The following is a 23627-nucleotide window of genomic DNA, read 5'->3' on the forward strand; positions in this document are numbered from 1 at the left end:
AACCTAGTCATGTAGGGGTAATACATGACAACAACCAGCTAACCTACCAGAAATGTTATTGTATTATTATTATATGAGATGATATATGTTTATGAAAATGATGTATGTTTTGCCATGTTTTGATGATATATATGTTTTCCCAGATCTGGCATAACAGTTTACTGAATATGTTCTGTATGGTATATGTATAATACGAAATACTCATGTTGCCACACACTTGAATTAGTTTATTTCCCTTACTGAGAGGTGTCTCACCCCAAAATTTTATAAATTTTTCAGGAACCCCAGATAGGAGAGCGGGAAAAGCCCCACTGATTTAGTGCTGTTTGTCTGCCCTCTTTGAAGGGTAAGTTTTAGTAGGGACAATTGGATTTTGTGGGAAATGTCCCTAGATTTTGTTTTTGGATTGTATATACTGAAATACAGTGGATATAGTGATTTTGGTATTTATGGTAATTGTGATGGATGTTTTCGTATTTATAATATTGTGATTGTATGTTTCCTGCTGCTCAGGCTTCCGTTTCCTGCTGCTCAGGCTTCCGTTATGTGTTCTGATGTAACCCTGGTACCCACGGGTCTAGGCGAATGATGATCTGTTGAGTTGAGTTTTGTGATTTTGTAATATAAAAAAAAAATGTGAAAATTAAGCAGGTCGTCATTGTATATACTGAAATACAGTGGATATAGTGATTCTGGTATTTAAGGTAAAGTGATGAATGTTTTCGTATTTATAATATTGTGATTGTATGTTTCCTGCTGCTCAGGCTTCCGTTACGTGTTCTGATGTAACCCTAGTACCTACGGGTTTAGGTGAATGATGATCTGTTAAGTTGAGTTTTGTGATTTTGTAATATAAAAAAAAATATAAAAATTAAGCAGGTTGTCACACTTTCTATCTTGATTTTGTGTCAAACCAAACAAAGAATTTATCCATGGAGAAGTTAATGGTTAGGAAAAGTTATTAGTATATAGATTAAATTAGTAAAATGACTCATATAATTTTGGTAATTATTTATTTAAATAATTACTTAATTATATGGACTCCTCAGGGTTCAGTTGTTCGTGGGTGGGCTCCATATCGCGGTTGTTGGTGAGAGGAGTGGGTGGGTGGGTTGGTGGGAGTGGGACTTGGCACTTCGGAAAGACATCTCCCTACGAAAATGTAAAGGTGTTGCAGGTATATGATGGTCGTACAACGCAAACTCCTCTTCCTCCTCCTCTTGCGCTTCCAATTTTCTCATCTAGTCGAGGTTAAGTTTGTAATTTCAGGATTTTCTTGTTTTAAATTTTCGAACTCAATTGCAGAACGTGAGATGCGAGATTCCTCTTTTCGGCTGCCTCAACTCACCTAACCTGGCCTCTTGCATTGTTCTGTCGGTACGTCGCTGCGCCGTGCCTCCCTCTCACGGCTCCGACCTCTTGGTGGCTCCTGTCTGACGGTGGGTTCTGTGTTGCATTGCCGCTGCTGTCGACTCTACGGCTCCATCTTCTAAGTTCAGCTCCCTTATTCATTGAGAATAATTTTCCTAGCAAATAGAAAAGCGAAGTCAAAGCAAAACTGGGGGCAGGAAAATGAAGGTAATCGAGAAGATCAGGACGGCGGGCGAAGGGAAGGTGGTGTTCTCGTTCGAATTCTTTCCGCCGAAGACGGAGGATGGGGTGGAGAATCTGTTCGAGAGGATGGATCGGATGGTGGCTCACAACCCAACGTTCTGCGACATCACCTGGGGAGCAGGTGGCTCCACTGCAGATCTCACCCTAGACATCGCCAACAGAATGCAGAACATGATCTGCGTGGAGACCATGATGCACCTCACCTGCACCAACATGCCCGTCGAGAAGATCGATCACGCCCTCACCACCATCAAGTCCAATGGCATCCAGAATGTCCTCGCTCTACGCGGCGACCCCCCTCACGGCCAGGACAAGTTTGTTCAGATCCAAGGAGGCTTTGCCTGCGCTCTCGACCTTGTACCAATTAACCATATCCCCTTCTTCTTCTTCTTCTTCTGTTCTAGGCCTTAAATCTGTTTTTTTGTTTTTGTTTTTGTTTTTGTTTTTTCGTAATCTCTCTGTCTCTCTCTTACTCTCTCTTTCTCTCTCGCTGACTCGCTCGCGGTTGATTGCTTTGTTTATGTCTTTGCAGGTGAAGCATATTCGAGCCAAATATGGTGACTATTTTGGCATTACTGTGGCTGGTTATCCAGAGGCACATCCTGATGTCATACAAAGTGATGGCGTAGCTACTCTGGAAGGCTATCAGAACGATCTTTCTTATTTGAAGAGGAAGGTATTATGTTGCGTCGCAAATCACACCTTACCTCTGTTTCTTGTACGGTGAATTCGTTCGTGCGTGTTTCTTTGTGTTATTATGCCTACTAGTTGTGATGGCCATTTCTAACCGTAGTCACACACACGAGAGAGAGAGAGCTTTCATGACAACGTGCAACTTAAAATTTCTTTCCAGCCGAAAAAAGGAAGAGAAAATGTCTAATCGGCTCTCTATCCCGTGTTTTAATTCAGGGAAAAAATAGATATTCAAACTATAAGCCCTTCATCGAGTTTCAACTATTTTTTTTTTTCTTTAACTTTTTGAGGCCGTGCCTATGTGGTCAATATGAGTTATTGTGTTAAGGGCCTGCCTGCCCATAGTTACCTGGTTCACCTCCACCCTGGAACTGCAATAAGGATTGCCCGTACCAAGTTGAGGGTCAATGGCGCCCTGGATTGATGGAGGTAGGGATCCAGATAGCCAAAATGGTGAACTAAATTTGTTAACAATTTCAAATAAAAATCATTTGAAAATATTCAGAACTTTCAAAACAAAGAGTAAGAAAAGTTGTAAATTTTTGTTGAAGTTTGAGTGTGAGTTGTGCTTGAACAATGAATGGTAGAACTGCCAGGGAGATGGTAGACGGGAAATCTCTGCCACAAAGCTGCTGCTATGAAGCCCGTGAAGGTGAGAGAAAAGGGCTTCCTGCTACTGCACAACATGCGATGTTGAGAGAAGAGGGCTGCAAAGAATGCAATGGTGAGATAAGAGGGCTCCCTGCTGCTGCAATGGTGGGTGGATTTTCAAACAGGTGAAAGAGAGAGAAAGAAAGCTGTTTAAGTGACTGAGGAATTTAACCCCTCCCCTCCTTTTTTTGTGTGGAAAGAAGGAACCCAATAGTGTTTGACACGTTTGCTTGAATACTTATTATAATTATAATTTTTTAATTTTTATATTGGTTTATTTATTTAAAGAGCCCAACAATTTTTTCACTAAGGATATCATTACTAAAAAATTAACTCATTAGCTTTCATTAAAATAAACAAATTAATATACTAATTAATTGTTGTTGTTTATTTATAATTTGCATAATTTAATTGAGTAAGAATAAAAGCAGGGGTAAGGTTGTGTACACTGTGATGACCCTTCCGTTACCCTGGCAAAGTGGGGAACCTTACGGCCCGGGGACGCCCTTTATAATTTAATTGAGTAAGAATGATAGTGATGTTTTTCTACCGTAACCTGAACCCATATGCACTATGTTCCAAGTAACTATTGGCCTGCCACATGTAGTGCTCCACTACAGAGTATGATTCTCATTCAATATATGGCTGTGAATCTTTAAGGTTGATTCTTGAGTGTCCAGCATTCCACTTGAGCATTGTCTAGCTTTGTAGTAAAGTAAAGCTTTTGTTACAAGTTTTGAATGCCTTTGTATGATGACCTAGAATTGTATAAAATTTGTGAAATTGTGAACGTTGTCATTCAATAGAAGGATATTGTTCAGATATTTATTCTCTATCGACATTTATTGTGGATTACTCTTATTGTGAAAAGGATCAAGCTTCTCCTTTCTTCACGGAATTTTGTTGCAAAATGGACTGTTTTGTAATTGTGTACGAAAACTTTTTGGCATGTCAAAAAGAATTTGGAGTTTTTTTTGAATGTTCCTGCACTAGTGGCCTCTATCTTGTATTTTCCCTCATGTACTAATGCATGTTTATTTATAGGTTGATGCAGGCGCGGATCTCATTGTCACTCAACTATTCTATGATACTGATATTTTCCTCAAATTTGTGAATGACTGTCGTCAAATTGGAATCACTTGTCCCATTGTTCCTGGGATTATGCCCATTAACAACTACAAGGGCTTCTTACGCATGACTGGTTTTTGTAAAACTAAGGTATGATACCTCTTATGCATTTCTGTCCAAAACTTTTGGGGCAAATTATATCCGAAGAGTATCGTGGAATATGCTTTGTGGGGTACAATTTAGAACTGCTTCTTGGTTCCTCTCTCTTTCTCCTGCAACCCTCTCCCTCTTCTCTTCTTCGTCTTCTTATTCTTATTCCCTTCTCTCTCGCTGTTTCTCTTTTCTGTTTTTATTTTCTGCTCTGTGTCTATTTTATTCTGTCCTTCTGTCCCTCCCTTCTTCTCTTTCTTATTCTTCTTTTCTCTGTTTCTCTCCCTTAATTTCTCTCTTTCTTTATGTTTCTATATTTGTTCTACATCACTTTACCTATGCGTTGGGATAGGATATGGTATTTGGCATCTCTTTGGGCTTTTTGTGCTGGCTGTTTTGAAGGAATTTATTTGTAGGATGTTAAAGTGCGATTGGAAGGCTATGTTAAGCTGATTGTATTTCATTTTTTTTCCCCGTTGTGTTTTGAGGATTTTTTGTCCTCTTTGTTGTATGCTCTTCTTTTTATTCTGTGAAATGTTACCAATGCAGGCTGCTTAGAAGTTCAAACTTTGGATAAAACTGAAGTTGATTGTTTTTGGCCTACAGTTGGTTGATTTTATTAGAATTGGATATGTGAAGGATGTGGATCCAACCTTCTCCATTTTGAGAATTTTCATACAGCCTAATAAGAAGTACCTTGTCTTCACTTCTATTTTAGGCTAAGTTTTACTATTTGAATGCATTTACAATTTCAACACTTGTACCATTTGGCATTTATTTTTATGTAAAAAAAAAAATTTGAGCTTACTTGACATATGCTGCTATTAATAATCCCTATCAAAATTTTTTTCTATTGGCGAGAACTTGAGATAGGAATGGGTGGCATCCCAGTCCTTTGTGCTCATATTGTGAAAGATAATTTCAGTATAGACCCATTGTTCTTGGTTGTGTTTCCATTTTTTTTTTTCCTTGAAAGGCGCAAATTTACTCTCTTCCTTGTGTTTTACTGTGTAGATATAATATGTTACGTCTCATGGACTGTTTGGTATGGTGCCATTGATATTGTAATGTGAGTTTGCATGCAATGACTAATTGTAGATACCATCCGAGATTACTGCTGCCTTGGAGTCTATCAAGGATAATGAAGAAGCTGTCAAAGCCTATGGAATTCACCTTGGAACTGAAATGTGCAAAAAGATTTTGGCTTATGGGATCAAGACATTACATTTGTATACGCTAAACATGGAGAAATCAGCATTGGCTATTCTTATGGTTGTTTCTTATATCCTATTAGCTAGTTCTGGCTTAAGAATTGCTTGGTATTGCTTGTCTACAATTACTATATTTAGATTTGAGCCTCACCAAATACTTGTGTTGGTAGAATCTTGGATTAATTGAAGAGACCAAAGTATCAAGGTCCTTGCCATGGAGACGCCCTACAAATGCTTTCCGCGCAAAAGAAGACGTACGACCAATATTCTGGTAAGAGAATGGAAATTTAGTTCACTTCAAAATTTGTATTGGTAATCAGGCACAAGCATGGCATTGTATTCAAATTTGGAAATCGATGCTAGACAACTAGAGGAAAATTAGGGAAATACATGTATGTTTTGTGAAGGAAATTTGGGAATAGTAGGTAGAGCTAAAGATAGAAAATTAGGGATTTAAATGTAGTTCAAAGGGGAAATTGAACAAAATAATTTGGATATGAAGGTATAAACCAATAAGCCTCGTAGTAATAGGTTTTGGAGATCACACCTCGGAGAAGAAAGCCTCTCACATTCTAGAGTGTTAGGCTTTGCAACAAACATTGATAATTTTTTATTTGATATCATCCATAAAATAAGTATCATCTCTCCCCGGCTTGGAAAAAGCTAAATATTGCTCAAATAAGTATGGTACAAATATTGAAATTCTGTTTTGAGAAACCAATTACAATTTGACTTGGGCCACCCTCTCTTGAAAAAAAATTCTTCGTAACCACAGGTTCTAAAATTTTTCTTGAAGCCACTGCTTGACATCCACAATCCAGCCTTGGTCATTATCAATGATGATGATGTCATCAACATAAACTGCTAGAAGCACCTCATTTGTCTTGTTGTGGTGAACAAAGATTGAATGATCAGAGTAGCTCTGAATGAAACCAAACCTGGAGACTACCTCACTAAATTTGTCAAACTAGGCTCGAGGAGACTACTTAAGACCATAAATGGCCGTATGCAATCTACATTCCTTATCATCCTCCTCTTGAGCAACAAACCTAGGAGGTTGCTCCATGTATACCTCTTCCTGCAAAATCCAATACAAGAAGTTGTTTTTTACTACTAATTTGTATAAAGGCCAATCAAAATTAATTGCCAACGAAAATCAATTCATGAACAGAATTTAATCTGGCAATTGGAGTGAGGGTCTCAAAATAATCATAACCATATGTTTGAGTGTACCCTTTGGCAATCAATTGAGCCTTAATTTGTTCAGTAGAGCTGTTTGGAAGATATTTGACAGTTTTAAACCAATGACATCTAACCAATTGCTTACTAGGAGGAAGATCCACCAGTTCTCATGTCTCTTGAATGGTCAAAGCATTTATTTCTATATGCATTGCATGCTTCCACCCAGGGTTAGCTAGTGCTTCAACATGTGAGGTTTGACAAGGCAAAAGAAGGCATAAGACTAGGATGGTGTTGAACTAAAACTAAATAAGCAATAGCATAAGCAATTAATGACTGCTGAATGCATGTTGGGGTACCTTTTTCTGTGCGCAATTACCAAATCAAAGTCACGCTAGGATGGATCTCTAGGGCTAGAAGTTAAAACAATGAACGAAAGAAAAGGTAGATGCATGGTGGTAGTGATGTCTATGCTTGCTTTTCATCGTTCATAAACCCTCAAGTATTTGTTTGGGTTAATAACTAATGGATTCGAAGGAGTAGTAGAAGTTTCATCTAAAGGCATAGGGGTAGGGATAGGAGGATCAATGCATGAGGTGTGCCAGAAATCATCCTACGGACAGCAGCCAAATGAAGATGATGAGGAGTCTGAAGAAACTGGCTAACTTGCTGTACAACAAAAGAAATGTCTGGTTCTAGTAATGGTGAGATAGACAAGACTACCCACCAACATTCGGTATAAATTGGGATCAACAAGTAAGTCACCCTCCTCTTTGCGAGACTTGACATTTAATTCCATGGAAGTATCAACAGAAGTACCCTTCTAAAGGCCAGTTGTGGCCACCAAGTCACGAGCATACTTATGTTGATTGAGTGAAATACTTGAGGGACTACGATTCACCTCAAGACCAAGAAAATATGTGAGTGACCCAAGATATTTCATATGAAAGGACTCTGAGAGATGAGTCTTGAATTGAGCAAGTAAAGTAGAATCGGAACCAATAATCACAATATCATCAACATAAACCAAAAGAACAACAATACCCATGTCTGATTTCTGAAGAAACAATGAAGTGTCATACTTGCTCTACTGAAATGAAAATTGTAATAAAGTGGTGCTAAATTTATCAAACCAGGCCCTCAGAGCTTGTTTGAGACCATAAAGAGAGCGACGAATCTTACACACATGTGAAGTCGGAAAGGGAAACAAGCCCGGGGGTGGCTTCATATAAATACACTCTTTAAGATCCCCGTGATGAAAATCATTCTTGACCTCCATTTGATGTAGTGGCCAATCACTGGAAGCAGCAATAGCCAGAATCGTACGAACAGTAGTCATCTTAGCCATAGGAGCAAAGGTCTCTTCATAATTGACACCATATTCCTAATTATTCCCAAGTGCAACAAGGTGAGCTTTGTAACGATCCATACTTCCATCAGATCATACCTTGACCAAGTAAACCCATTTACGACCCAAAGGAACAATGCTGGGAGGACAAGGCTCAATGTCCTAGGTGTGATTGCTCTCTTGAGCGGCAATTTCTTCCTGCATAGCTTGTCGCCAACAATCATACTTGGCAGCGTGTGAGTAGGATGTGGGAATATCTAAATTGGACAATGTAGCAATAAGAGCCGAAACAGAATTGCCAGAACTTGAAGAGGGAAACTCATACCTATCTGAGGGTACAAACACTTGAGAAGAGCGACGTACCAAAGGTTTTGGAGGTGCCGCAACTGACTGAATTTGGAACGTGGTAGGATCAGATATCGGATGAGCTACCAAAAGAGACTATAGGCGGGAGCGTCGCGTATACACAATATTTGGTTTAAAACGAGAACTGATTTGATGAGGATCCGAAAACAGCTCCTCAAAGGAGGGGAGAATTATAGTAGAAGAGGAGGGTACAGAGGACACAAGAAAGAAATGTTGATTTTTAAAGAAAATAACATTTCTAGAGATGTGTGTACGATGTAATGTAGGATCATAGCAAACAAATCCCTTTTGACACACATTATATCCCAAAAATGCACATTGAACAGATTGAGCAGATAATTTATGTCGCTCAGGAGGAGGTAAATGAACAAAACATGCACAACCAAAGGTACAGAGGTTATCGTAACTAGGTTGCTTAGCAAATAAGCAGAAATAGGGAAACTCCACGAGTAGGACTTGAGAAGGTAAACGATTAATCAAATAGTAGTTTTCAGAGCCTCAACCTAGAACAAGGATGGAACAGAGGATTCTAGTTAGAGAGTATGTACCACATCTAGGAGATGACGATTTTTTCGTTTGGCTACTCCATTCTATTGGGGAGTAGTAGGACATGAATGTTGATGAATAATACCTTTAGTTGCTAAAAATGCTTGAAACTCAGTAGACATGTATTCACCACTAGAATTTGTGCGTAATGTCTTAATAAAAGCAGAAAATTGATTGTCAACATGCGCTAAAAACTCAGTGAAAGTTGGAAAAGCTTCAGATTTAGAACGAAGAAAGTAGACCCAAGTAAATCTGCTATGATCATCAATAAAAGTCACATAGTATTTAAATTTTTTATGTGAACTAACCAGGGAAGGTCCCCAAACATCACTATGGATAAAGATCAAAACACTGTGGAGCTCTACTAGCATGCAAAGGGAAGGGAAGAGTTTTGCTTTTACCAAGTTTGCAAGAGGCACACTCAAGAGATAAAGAAGAACGTTCTTTATTACCAAGTAAACTAGAGTTCAATAAATGAGATAAGATCTGAGTATTGGGATGGCCTAAACGACGATGCCACACCATACTAAGATCTGAAACATTATTACAAGCAAAAGACTTAATAGAAGAAACCGGAGAACGTGTTGGAATAGGCAAAAGTAGTGGAAACAAGCGCCCCACTTTAGGTCCCTTCGTGATCGGCTCCCTCGTTACTTGGTCCCGCACAACACAACCATTACTAGAAAAATTAACAGCACAATTGTTATCAACTAATTGACCAACATAAATAAGATTCGTGGAAAGTTGAGGAGCAAGAAACACATTGGTGAACTTAGAAGAGGCATCTCTGACAACAGCTATTGGCAAAGAATTGCCATTGGCAGTCTGAATAGCAGATTGTAACCAGCATAGGGCCGAACATGACACAGGGTAGTGGGATTATTTGTCATGTGATTATAGGCACCCGAGTCCACATACCAGAGTTTAGTAGAATTGTTACTTTAGAGCCCCCTTGCTGATAATGCTGAAATTAGCATCTATTGCACCATTTCGGGTGTGCAGTAATTCACTGTAGGTGGTGCAGGAACAAAGGAGTCACTTGAAGAAGAGCCAGGGGTCACAAAAGTCACTGTGGGAGTGTACAATAATAGAAGTCTATAATGCCTAGGCCTGACGATTCTGCAGGTGGATACGACAGTCTTTGATAATGTGACCCTTCTTCTTTGATAATGTGACCCTTCTTCTTGCAATAAGAGCAGAATTTCTTGGAACAGTTAGCAGCGATGTGCCCAAATTCTTTGCAGCAAAAACACTACAAGGTGCTAGAATGCGCAGGCGGTCCTCGTCATTAAGCAGCATAAGCCACAGGGACAGACCCTGAACTACCATGAGATTGTGCCAGAGTAATTTGACTACTAAGCCGCTGTTCTTCACGAAGTAACTCACCAAAACAAACATCAAGAAAAGGAACAGGAGAGCGATTCAGCAGAGACGAGCGAACAGATTCATACTCAGGGCGGAGTTTCATAAGAAACTGATCACGACGACTAGTCTCGTGAAGACGTTGAATAATGGGAAGAGAGGCAACATGAACATCCGTAGTAACCAGATCAGAATATTCATTCCAAAGAGTCAGAAACCCCGAGTAATAGTCTTGGATTGAACGATTGTCATGTTGAAACATGGCAGTTGCATGCTCTAACTGAAAATGACGGGCACCGTTATCTTGATGATATATTGTTTTTAAATAAGTCCACATGGATTGAGCAGTGTGATTCGCAAGTTGGGGACAATATGTGGCTTAACCAAGCCAAGAAGCCAAGACATAGTCCGAGCATCAAGCATAGCCCATGAAGACAAGCCCGCTGACTCCTTGGATTTATCAAGATTGGGTGCACAATCTGTGCCATCAATATAACCCCAAAGATATTTTCCCTTTAGGAAAAGTTCAAATTGAAAAGCCCATGTAGAATAATCGTTTCCTGTGAACTTTGCACACACAAGTGCGGAGTCGATGCTAAATAAAGGAGAAAATCGAGAAGCCAAAAAAAAGAGACTGTGTCGAAATAAAAAGACCATCATAAAATCTAGAAGCTCAAAAAATAAATCAATGCAAGTACAAAGAAAACCAAGAACAACCTGCCTGCACTAAAAAATAAATCTTGAACAAAAAAAAAACTGGTGTGCCGAGTATCACAAGGACAGAGAAGCACCAGAAATAGCAACAGATAGAACCAAGACCAACCTTCCTGCACTAGAATATAAGTCTTGAACCAAGAAACCTGCTGTGCCGAGAATCACAAGAACAGAAACCTACTGTGCCGAGACAGAGAAGTACCAGAAACAGCAACAAAAAGCTGTTGTCTGCTTGCCAAAAATCACAAGGACAGAAACCTGCTGTGCCGAGACAGAGAAGTACTAGAAACAGCAACAGGAAACTGTTGCCTGCTTGTCGAGAAGCACAAGGACAGAAACCTGCTGTGCTGAGACAGAGAAGCACCAGGAACATCAACAGAAAGCTGTTGCCCGCACTAATATAAATGGCTAACCATAAAATCTGTTGTGACGACAGGCACTCAGCCACAGAAGTACTGAAAGAATAGAGAACAAAAAAATTCCAGAAGAGAAAAAAAGCCACAACAACCACAGAAATGAGAGACACCTCCGAAACCAAGAAGACCAAAAAAAAAAAAAAAATCTAGGGGGAAAAAAACTTAGCAGTCGGCTGGCTCTGATACCATGTCAAAGTATTGTGTGAATGGCCAAATGATTTGGCCTTGAGTTCTGTATATTATATATAGACTTTACAAGAATGCTATACATGGAAAGTAAATAAGTTCTAGCATGATTCTAGCCCTATACATGTAAACTATAATCTGTCAAGCCCTATGCATGTAAACTAAATATATCTAACTGTCCAAAATAATGAATTGAAAAATAAGGAAATAATTGTTGGCTGAAGTAAGGAAAGAAATCTTTTGCTTTTCTATTTGCTGTTCCGTTGACAGGACCGTCTAGATATCTTTTTTGGAATGAGTAGTTTGAGATTAGGAGTAGGTGGGATGCTCCTTGGATCATTGGAGGTGATTTCAACATGGTAATTTATTTGAACGAAGAAATGGGGCAACCCTCTGACTAGATGCATGAGAGAATTTCTTGACTTTATCAGTGTGAATGCCCTTATCGATCTCCCTCATTTATGGCAATTTTCACTTGGTCTAACTTTAGGGGGCCGCCTTCCTTTTCAAGGATTGACAGATTCCTAATATTGCTAGACTTGGAAATTCACTTTCCTAATGTGATTCAGAGCTTACTTCCTAGGCCCCTCTTGATCACTTCTCTGTTTCCCTTAGCATCGGGGGAATTAAATGGGTTCCAACCCCTGTTTTCTTTGAATGTGGTTAAAGCATGGGAGTTTGGTTAAAGAATCTTGTTAACCAAACCGAACTGAAATTCCATATTGACCTAACCTAAAATTGACCAAAAAAATTTCGGGCGATTTAATTGAATTAATATTTTAATATATATAATTTGTATAGTTAGCATATATTTAGTTTACATGTATAGGGCTTCGTAGATTAGGAAGGTTTGTCAGTTGCATCAAGCATGACATTATAAACATTTTTGAGGAGTTTCGTAGATTAGGAAGGTTGTTAGTTGCATCAATACGACCTTTGTCACTCTTGTGCTGAAGAAAGTTGGGGCTGTTAACATCAGGGATTTCCGCCATATAAGCTTGGTTGGGAGCATTTATAAAATCCTTGCCAAAGTCCTAATCGAGGGGATAAAAAAAGCAATATCGGAAGTCATTGGTGAGTGTCAACATGCTTTTGTGGCTGGAAGGTAGATTATGGATGCATCACTTATAGCTAATGAGGTGGTGGATGCCTATCTGAAAGAGGGAACAAAGGGTATAGTGTGCAAGCTGAATGTGGAGGAAGCATGTCATCATGTCGACTAGAACTTCCTCCTTTATATTCTTAGGAACATGGTTTTGGGGAGCTTTGGTGCTGTTGGATTGCACAATGCATCAAAACTTTGAGCTTCTCACTACTCATTAATGGCTGTCCATCTAGTTTCTTCCGCTCCTTGAGAGGCTTGAGACTAGTGGATCCCTTGTTCCATTTTCTGTTTATTTGGTGATGAAGATGCTTAGCCTCATGTTGTTGGAAGCCACTGAAAGAGGGATCTTTGAATGTTTCAAGGTGGGAAAAAATGGAAGGCTTACGGAAGTTTCTCATATCCTTTTTGCAGAAGATACAATTATTTTTAGCGAAGAGGATCCCCTTCATATCCCTACCCTTCAATGCATTTTCCTAGGGTTTGAGGCTGTCTCAAGCTTGAAGAAAAAGTGAGCTCATTTTGATTGGAGAGGACACAAAGGGGACCTTCCTAGCTGGTCTTTAGGTGGGAAATCATAGCTTCTAGTATGAGCTTGAGCATAATGGATGATAACACATACTAGTTGTGGGGACCATATGGAGTGGCAGTTTGGAAATTTATTAGGCAGGATGGGATAATTTTTTCCACCCTGTGAAAATTCAAATGGGGAATCTGGCCAATGTTTACTTTTGGCATGATGTTTGACGTGACGATAGGAACTTTAGAGTTACCTTTCCTTCCATTTATAGATTGATTTGTGACAAAGATGCCCTCATCAGTAATCATCTCCAAATTTATGATCAGGGGATTTTATGGAATATTCCTTTTTTTTCCAGGAATGTGGCAGATTGGGAACTTCATGCATTCTCTGACTTCTACAGCAATCTCTATAGTTTCTGGTACCAAAACATCCCCAACAAACCAATTTGGGTTTGAGCAGAAATGGTGTATTCAATGTTAGATCTACAAGAAGTTTGTCTCTGACAGGAATAAATTGCAGCAACTCCCCTTGGATTCGTATTTGGAAGAGAGCAGCCCCTTCATTAGTTGCCTTTTTTTTTGTGAGTCCATACACATGGAAAAATTTTAACCTTAGACAATCTGCAGAAAAGGGGGCTAACAGTAACCAATAGATGTTTTCTTTGTATGGCTGATGCAGAATCAGTTAACCACATCCTTCTCCACTGCCTCTGGACAAGAAATCTGTGCAACATGGCTCTGTCCTTGATTGGATAGTAGTGGGTTACTGCAAATTCCATGGGATGGGAAATTTGGGCTTGGAAAGGCATTAGAGCCATCAAGGAGAAATGCAAGACTTTAAAAATCATTTCTCTCACCATCTATTTGTGTGCTTGGAAAGAAAGGAATAAGAGAGCCTTGAGAGATTCAGTACTTTGTTTCAGATTTGCAAAGGGCAGTGGACTGCTGATGCTTCCAGCTGGCATAGTGCGTAAATTGTGAATAATCATAATGTGATTCTTGATGTTTGTGACACTCTTCAGTGAGGTTTATGGTTGGAGCGCAATGCACGGATTTTTTCAGGGTAAAAAATTGAATAGGCAGCTGGTTTGGGAAAAGATTTATAACTTGGATCCTTTATGGTGCGTTGGCTTTGGATGCTTTAAGGGAGTGAGATTTTTGGAAATTCAAGGAGATTGGAGGAAATCTTTGTTTTGATATTTAAAGTACTTATTTGTGTCTTTAGTTCCTTTTTCTGGATGTTTCCAGAATTTTGGTGAGAGATGCCTTATCTCCTCTTTGTAAATTCTTCTCTTACTAATGAAATCTCTTTTTTTGCTATTTAAAAAAATAAAACCAATCTTGTGATCTATTAGTATATACTTTTCCTTCAACTTCAATTTCATCTCTTCCCAGTCAAGAACTAGTAGCTGCCCTCCTCAATGAATATGGTCCTCGATGCTTCTTCACTATACCTTTGCATGCACAGGTTATTTCATCTTTGCAAATTGAATTTTATGATCTTGAGTTATCTCAGACTGATCAAAATAATTATCCACAGCAGCAAGCCAGTTAATAGATGTTTGAGGATCATTCTTGCCCACAAAACTGAGAACTTCCACACACCTTCTTTGTATGTCTCCCAGCAGATCTTGGTGTTGCAATCTGCCTCATACATCATAATGGGTACTGTATCTCCTAGCAACCCTTTCAGCTCGATTCTTTCTCGAATAGGTCTAGGGTTGATTATAGGAGGATCAATTGGCTCATTGTTGGCAGCTGTCTCTGCTCTGCTGTTAGACCCTTTTGCATCTTGTTTTGCCCAACCTCCAGCCATTTGATTAGCTGTATGTTGCATATCATAGGTCTCACAATCATTCATGCGAGCTTAACAATCCCAACTTTGCAATTATCTTCAAAAGCAAATCTTTGTGCTAGTTACTAAATCTTCCCTTAAACATCTTCCTGCTTTGTTCAGACATGCTCCCCAACCAAAGTTCTCATACGAAATTGATCTAGGGCTACCAATGGGAAGATTTAGTGATTTACTACCCCAACAGTATCAACAACAAGAAGAAGAAGCATTAAGTTCCACTAGGTGGGGTTTGCTACATGTATCCTTTTCCGCCAATTCACCCGATCGAGAGCGTTTTCCTCTATTAGATTAAGGGTTATTAAATCCTTCCTCACTGCCTCATTCTAAGTTATTTTAGGCCTGCCCCTACTCCTTTCATGCCAAAAACAATAACTAACTCACTTCTCCTCACAAGTGCTCTATTAGGCTTTCGTTTCAAATGCCCAAACCATTTAAGCTGTCACTCCCTTATCTTGTGTTTGACTGGTGCTATGCCTAAACGATTGCGTATATGCTCGTTTCTTATTTTGTCTTTTAATATTATATCACTCACCCACCTTAACATTTGCTTACTATCCCAATAGGATAATTTGCTTTTAAATATTATTGCAAATTTGAATAGTGAAAATTAGAGAAGTTTATTTTAGGGTTAGAGTTTGTGAAGGAAATTGCAGAATTAGTGGAATTAGGACTCTCAACTTTAGGATTCAGGTGTAGTTTTGGGGCATTGAATCAAAATAACTGGGCTAAGAAGGCATAAAACTATTAGTATCACATTATTATGTTCTAGGAATCACTTCTACGAGAATAAGTCTCCCACTTTCTTGGGTTTGAGGCTTTGCAACAAATATAGGCAGTTCTTCATTCCCAATCGACCCACCAAATCTGTATCTCTAGTTGATAATTTTACCTTCTTTTGTTTCTTCTATGAACTTTAAGGACTGATTTCTATAAGAAATTCTTCCAAGCATCTGATTTTTCTTGGCCAATGATTGTAGGGCTAATCGTCCAAAGAGCTACATATCAAGGACTGTGGGGTGGGACCAATACCCACGTGGACGATGGGGCGATTCTTGTAATCCATCATATGGTGCACTGGCTGACTATCAGGTAAGCATGATTTATGGGGCTTGGTTTATCGTATCTGCATATTTTAATAAATTTTATCTCGTCAATGATTTGAGTTTTTTGATTGCTTAAAAGAAACAACATATAATTAGGAGTGGAATGATACTGGAAATTGAGGTCGAAATACATATACACTGTTTGTTTAACATAGAAAATAATCTGGAAAGACCCTAATTTTGAACAAATTCAAGTGCATTACCGGATTGAAAAATTTGGATACTAATTCCAAATTGAGTTTTTAAAAATTCAAATCCATCTTTTAACAAATAGACTCAGGTCATATGTGAAGAATCATTTACAAAGGACACAAAATGATGCCCTTATTTTTATTTTTTATTTTTTATTTTTTGCTAGGGGATAGTCTCACTTGGAATTTCCATTTTGTCATAAATCTTAACGATAGAAAGATTAATGAGTTGGAGCTCTTTTAATCAGTTTGCTTGATTATTTTCATGCTCATTTGGGGAAGTGATAAAAGGGTTTGGAGTTTAGATCCTTTTGGGAATTCTCTTGTATGTCTTTTTTTGCCTACTTGACTTGTGACCCTAATATGGATCCTTTTGGTTTGCATTCTTTGATCTCGAAAGCTAAAGCCCTCTAAAAAGTAGAAGCTTTTACTTGGACTGCGGTTCTTGAAAGAATTAATACTAATGATTTGCTTAAAAAGAGAAGGCCTAATAGGACTGTCACCGGATGTTTGTGTCCTTTGTTTGAGGAGTGGAAGTACTTGTTCACGTCTGTTTCTTCAGTGCCTTTACTTGGGTGTCCGGAATAAACTATTAGGTATCCACTTCAAAGGTTTTTTTGTACTATCATATGTAGGGGTTTTGGCAGAGGGAAAGATAGGAAAGCCTTGCGGTGATGCACTGCTATGGCCATTATTTGGCGTGTCTGGTTGGAGAGGAATGCTAGAATTTTTCTTTGGAGAAGAGTGGTTTATCTTGCGACGCTATTAACATGGCTAGTATGAACTTGTTTAATGCAAAACAAAGCAAAGTCATGCTAATTTGTCCTCCTTGGATTTGATTTCATAGAATTGTAAATGATATAGAGGTGGAGAGACTTTCTTCTTTGTTGATTTTTCTGGAGAAATTTGTTGAACTGCTACCCTTCTTTCAGGAGGGATAGTTGCTCCTGGTCTTCGGATGCCTCGGGGGTTTATTCTTGCAAATCTTTCTTTGATCTTTTGATTAATGCTAATATCTCCTTTCTACTCTAGAAAACTATTTTTAAGGACAATATTCCTTTAAAAATCAAGGCTTTTATTTGGTTGGTTGTTCTTAATAGAGTTAACACCAACAATCTGTTGCAGGGCAGGAGCACTTTCTCCTGATGTTATTCTTTATGTCTTGATAGTTCAGAAACAGCTTTTCATTTGTTTCTGCATTACACTTTTGCTTGGAATATTTGGAATAAGCTTTTTGGTCTCGTGGGAGAGAATTGGGTTTGTCTAGAGTTATGGAGTAATTATTAGTAATCTCCTTTTCTGGTTTTGATAGTAAGAAGGAAGCAGCTATTTTGTGGAGGCATGCGGTTTTTGGTTTTTTGTGGGATTTGTGGTTGGAATGTAATGCTCGAATTTTTTTGGGGAAAAAGCTGAATTCCTCTTTGTTGTTGTTAGTAATCTCTTTCTGGTTTTGATAGTAGGAGGGAAGCAGCTGCTTTTGTGGTTGGAATGTAATGCTCGAGTTTTTACAGGGAAAAAAGCTGAATTCCTCTTTATTATTGGAGAAGATTAGTTAGTTAGCTTCGCTCTGGCATCCTGCTGCTGGTTGTTTTGAAGGAGTGAGGTTTTCTACAATTCAACGAGATTGGATAGCTTTATTAATCTGATGGCTGTTTTTTCTCTGTTTGTTGTATTCAATTGTTTTCTTCGTTTTGTGTAGGAGGATTTCTTAGTCTTCACTTTGTATATTCTTTCTATTCTAAAGAATTTGTTTTCTTTTGTCATCACACTAACCAAGGTAGGCAGGATGCTTTTCATTGTACTGGGGGTTCATATTTCAAATTCTTGGTCAAAAGCTAGTACAATGGAAAGTTGTTTTCTTACTTTATTTATTTCTTTCATTTCTTTTTCTGTATTTTGGCGTGGGAGGCATCTTGGGAGTCAATTCTTACTGAGGAAGATCTTGAAAGGAGGGGGACGACTTCAGTTAACCGGTGCTACATTTGCAAGCAGGACAAGGAAGACGCAAACAATATCCTTCTCCACTATTTAGTAGCCAGGGAGTTGTCCTGCCTAATTTGGCAATGCTCTACTTATGCTAGGTTATGGAAAACTGCATCAACTCTTTAGTCCATGATCGGAAATGGAAGAAGGCTATTCTGAGTTGGAGGAAGATGTGGACTGTATACCCAGGGATGTTTTCTTGTTGTTATGGAGAGGGGAATAGGAGAGTCCTTGAGAAAGTCAAGATGAATGTACAGCCAATAAAAGATACATTAGTACAGACACTTGGAGGTGTGGACAATTTTGCTCCAGATCTCCATACTTGGATTTGCCTTTTTTTATTATTAGTCTTTTTGCACATAGGTGCCCACCTTGGTGCCCTTTAATGACAGCTACCTCTTTCCATTTAGTTATTTTTTTTAAAGAATGACAGTATCTCTTATAATAATCAGATAACTGTTAGAGTGAGTTTTTTTAGTTCATTGAATATTGTTCATTCAGCTTAAATTGGGAGCCCAATACATCTAGATATTTGTAGCATTCTGACTTCGGACTCAAGTTCTAGTTTCCTAAGAGACCTATCTTTCTATAAATATTTCTCTAAAGATTTTACAACCTTAGAATATATACAGAAATAGAAGATCTGAGATAAATAAAATTAACTTCCCAAAAAAAATAGAAAATTATAATCTCTAGACTCATATTTTTGGGCTTTCAGCTTGTCTTGCATCCTCCATCATCTTCCCTGTATAAATTGAATCCGTTTAGATGTGCATTGTCCTAAATGTTTCTTTATACAATGATTGATATATATGCATTTCATAGACTGTCAGGACATTATCCACTATCCTGTCTGTTATTGATAATAATTAAAGTGTAATTTTTTTTTCAGTTGAAAAGCATCTCATTTTTATTTTAATTAGTACTGCCCTTATATAACCATATAGTGTTAACTTTATCAACAGTTCATGCGACCACGTGCTCGTGACAAAAAACTTCATGAAGAGTGGGCTGTCCCATTGAAAGGCATGGAAGATATTCAAGAGGTACAGTTCCAGCATTCATTTTATGTAGTGGCTTCCCCATCCCCACCCTTTTCTATCTCGCTTTCCTTCTTTGAGAGGCTACTAGATTTAATTTCCTTTAAGTGTGATTGTTTTGATTTTTGCTATATATCAGAGATTTATGAAACACTGCCTTGGGAAACTGAGAAGTAGCCCTTGGTCGGAATTAGATGGGCTTCAGCCAGAGACAAAGATCATAAATGAACATTTGGGGAATATTAACATGAAGGGTTTTCTCACCATCAATAGCCAGCCTGCAGTTAATGGGGCAAAATCTGACTCACCGTCTGTTGGTAAGCACAATATGTGTTTATGTGTGTCCATTTCAAAGAAACAAATGATAAGGGATTCCAGCTTCTTAAAGTAAATCAAGTTAGGTGTCTAGACTCTAGAGTCTAGATTTTCAGCATTCTAAGGGCGTTGAGCTCAATATCTCAAATATTCAACCCTACTTCAGAATAGAAGTAGAAAAATATTGATTTTATTTTAATAAATGGGAAAGAACCCAGTTATTAAAAAAAATATATTTTATCAAAATGTTATATTGTAGTGTGTGTGTGTGTGAAATATATCATACATCATACACAATATATAATTAATTATACTTTTATGTGGAGGGTTCGAATAAGACGATTTAAAAATATTAACTTTTCCCATCACTTTTTATGGGGCCCACATTACACACCAAAAAGGCAATCTTCTCAGTTAGATCAAATTATGATTATGGATAGGCTACTTATTGTGTTTGAGTGCCGTATGAAGACATAATCCAAATAAGCCAAATCAAAGTTAAAAACCCTATGAATGGTTTAAAGAAGGTTTGAAAATCCTCCACTCAAAATTAGAAGCCACCCCTATTGCTTTGACCAGGGCCCGTTTTTGGTTGGATGGGCCACAAACTTAACTGAATATACAAGCTAGTTGATTTCTTTCCCACTTAGTAGAAAAGAAGAACTCCCTGACATGAGTTGATGGGACTCATGTGTGTTCTTGTTTTGCTTTGCTATATATTTTTGGACAAGAACGAGTATTGTATTGATAAAACTAAAGGTGGCTCCAAGGGGAGTCACTCAACAAGAAGGGCTAAAGGTAGAAATTTAGAATCCATAGAACAGGCTCTCGACAAACTTGATAAGAGGGCTAAAGCTTTTAAACAAGAGGCAGTTACCAGGACTGTCATACAGAAGACCCTTGTTTATTATTTTCTCTAGAAATTAAGCTCTGAGGTTCCTCTTTCTCTAGATGAGCTAGAACAGCAAAAGAGGGATGACATTCCACAGAGTTTGATCTCTTTTCCTGCTTCTGCCTCCCCTCCAGAACTTTAATTCTAAAACCACCTGTTCTGCTCCCACAGACGTGATGATCAGAGTAGTATTTACCAGGCTGCACAAACTTTCACCCAAGCGCCCCTTCCTTATCTTTACACCAATGAAATCTGTTGTCTGCACTAGAACTCTCTCTCAAGCAGCTATCTGAGCCCAAAAAACCTCCTTGGACGGCGATCTTTTTCTTATGGAATCCACATTTGAATTGTCGTCTACTCGCATTTCACAGCAAGCGTGGGGGGTCCTTGGGGGAAGTGTTGCAGTTGATCATATGCTGGAGTAAATTCTGAGTGGCATGCACAAGTTTGGGAACTTCATGTTCTCATTGGTAGTGAAAATGAATATCATTAATCATAAAATGAGATTATACATTTAAGGCGGAAAGTTTAGATAACTAGGTAATGGCTATTTTTATTTTGGGGGCATTGAGTGGACCAAGCAAAATAATCTTGTTTCAATGTGCTTGTTTTATGTGATTTGGGTGCTGTAGAAGAGAAAGAAATGTCAAATTTCCAAGATAAGTTTCAACCTTATTTTTCAACTTTGAAATAGAGTTGCTATTTTCTTTATGTCTGTTTGGCCCTTATCATTGGTTTTGTTCAATGGAATATCCTTGAGTGCCATGCTGGGGGATTTTTTTTTTTTTCATTTTTCATTTTGGTTGGGGGGGGGGGGGGGGTGCCTCTCAATGAATTTTTATTTATTATTTATAAAAAGGCTCTAAATTATTGTTATTTATATATAGGTTACATGCTTTTCTAGATAAGGAAGGGAAAAAACATAATGCAAACTAAGAAAGCCCTTTAAACCATTGCCATCTAGAAGAAACTTCAAATTAGCTAGCTTGCCCAGACCCTTTCTCCCCTTCACTATATCAGGATTCTGCAGCATACTCATACTGTTCATGAAATATTTCTGATAATAAGTCACCACGGCATGCAGTGTCACTTCTCCTTGTTTGCTATGGGATAGAGTGGTGTCATGGCTTCTATTGAACACATACGTTTGGATTTTTTTGGGGGTTTATCGCTGTCAATCCTTGTAAAAGGCAGAGTTTTCCTATCCTTTGACCTAGTAAAGGAACCTCCAATGAGAGGAGATCAAAATGTCCATTTAATGGAGTCTAAGAAATTTTTTAATGCTTATTAGAGTATAGGACCATATTGAAATTGCCTTCTATATAACCCACAGGTATTCCAATTGTTTATGATAACGCTCTTTTCAGAAAGTGTACCTAGAGGGGTTCAGGATCGTAAACGCATGTAGGGAGCCAAGATAAATTCTCAGCATGTTGTCTGAAGCAAGAGGATAAAGTAAAAGAACTGGAACTATGTTCCACAAGGTTGATCACCTCTCGCTTCCAACCGATAAGGATGCCATCAGCAGTGCCATTTGCACTTAAGAAGAACCATTTTCAATTTTTAAGACCCCAAATACTGCTCAAACAAAATCTGTCCCCAGATTCGAGTGTTTTTTTTTTTTTTTTAATGCAAATAACATCTTCTTTCCACACCTTAAGCCCCTTTTTTTTTTGTCACTTGAGGCTTGAGATGAGTTTCATCTCATAAATTCAGTAAACAATCCTTTAAAAATTTTCAATTAAGAACATCAGCAAAATAAATCAATAGCCATATGGGGCAGGAAATTTAGTGTTCATTAAAAAAATCAGAATTGCAAAGACACATATATATGCAAGCAAATAATGATGAATTATGTTTTTTGATGGCTGATGCAATGCTTTTCTGACAGTTGGATTTGTAAGTTTTTTGGCATAACTGAGTCCTGCTTTGCAGGTTGGGGGGGTCCAGGTGGTTATGTTTACCAGAAAGCCTATTTGGAATTTTTTTGTTCCAAAGAAAAGTTGAATGCACTTGTTGAGAAGTGCAAGGTCCACCCAAATCTTACCTACATGGCTGTGAACAAAGAAGAGAATTGGATGTCTAACATAAATAAAACGGATGTGAATGCGGTGACATGGGGGGTTTTCCCAGCTAAGGAGATCACCCAACCAACTGTTGTCGATCCTGCCAGCTTTATAGTGTGGAAGGATGAGGCATTCGAGATCTGGTCTAAAGGATGGGCTCAATTATATCCTGAGGGTGATCCATCTAGAAAAATGCTTGAAGAGGTTGGTGCTTTTATGTGCATGCACAGTACACGTACATACTAATAGACTAATATATTTCTTCTGGCAAAGATTTGATTAGGTAAGGCTCCATTTTTTCAATTTTTTTTTTTCCAGGTCCAGAACAGCTATTTCTTGGTCAGCTTGGTAGATAACGATTACATTCATGGTGATCTGTTTGCTGTTTTTAATGATTTCTGAGATGAGCAATTTTACTTGACTCTACTTGTTCTGATCTCTTGGAGCCACCTGAAGCCATAAAGGTATTGGAGTATAACTTCGTTTAATAATGTAATTCATTGGGATTTTGATATATCCAGTGTCATTAGCAAATTTTATTTGAAACAGTTGTTGGTCTGTTGGCCTAAACATTAAATTCGATGGCAAGGATCATTTTTTTGTCTACATAATATTTGATCCAATAAATTGGAAGGGATGTGTTCAATGTATCATTTGGATTTTGCTTCCTGTCATCCTATATTCAGTGCCATTCCACTTTTAAGGTAGTTTTTCTCTTTGTTTGGGAGCTTAAGAGCTCTGGCTTTAATTTGAAGTGTTGATTTATATAAAATATAATATAAAATTGTGCTAAATTTGGTCTAAATTCACTTATTCAAATTCAAGATTTATATCTGAAAAAAAAAAACAATCGAAACAAGGCCAAGCTCACAACCAGCATACGCACAAGTAATGAGCAAAATCGTGTACTTTGTGAGTCAAACTTTAAGTATATTGTGATACCCTATTTTCACTAAATTTGACGTACTAGGTGAATATTTTCAGAATCCACCAATAGCGGAACTCCAATTTTTTTGGAATCCACCAATAGCATAACCTCGGAGTCGCTAATATT

The 23627-nt window shown here is 38.1% G+C and overlaps 1 protein-coding gene across 1 annotated transcript; it reads left to right on the forward strand.

The window, feature by feature from the left end:
- The first annotated feature begins 1064 nt into the window (after nucleotides 1-1064).
- LOC131156521 (probable methylenetetrahydrofolate reductase (NADH)) lies at nucleotides 1065-23223 on the forward strand. The gene is made up of 11 exons (XM_058110278.1): nucleotides 1065-1177; nucleotides 1306-1971; nucleotides 2147-2290; nucleotides 4003-4176; nucleotides 5275-5448; nucleotides 5558-5658; nucleotides 15961-16072; nucleotides 19226-19306; nucleotides 19440-19617; nucleotides 22443-22777; nucleotides 22892-23223. The coding sequence occupies exons 2-11, from the start codon at nucleotides 1573-1575 to the stop codon at nucleotides 22973-22975; spliced, it is 1782 nt and encodes a 593-aa protein (XP_057966261.1). The 5' UTR covers nucleotides 1065-1177; nucleotides 1306-1572; the 3' UTR covers nucleotides 22976-23223.
- The last annotated feature ends 404 nt before the right edge of the window (nucleotides 23224-23627 follow it).

Source organism: Malania oleifera, chromosome 5, assembly GCF_029873635.1.
Source record: "Malania oleifera isolate guangnan ecotype guangnan chromosome 5, ASM2987363v1, whole genome shotgun sequence".
Classification (NCBI taxonomy): Eukaryota; Viridiplantae; Streptophyta; class Magnoliopsida; order Santalales; family Ximeniaceae; genus Malania; species Malania oleifera.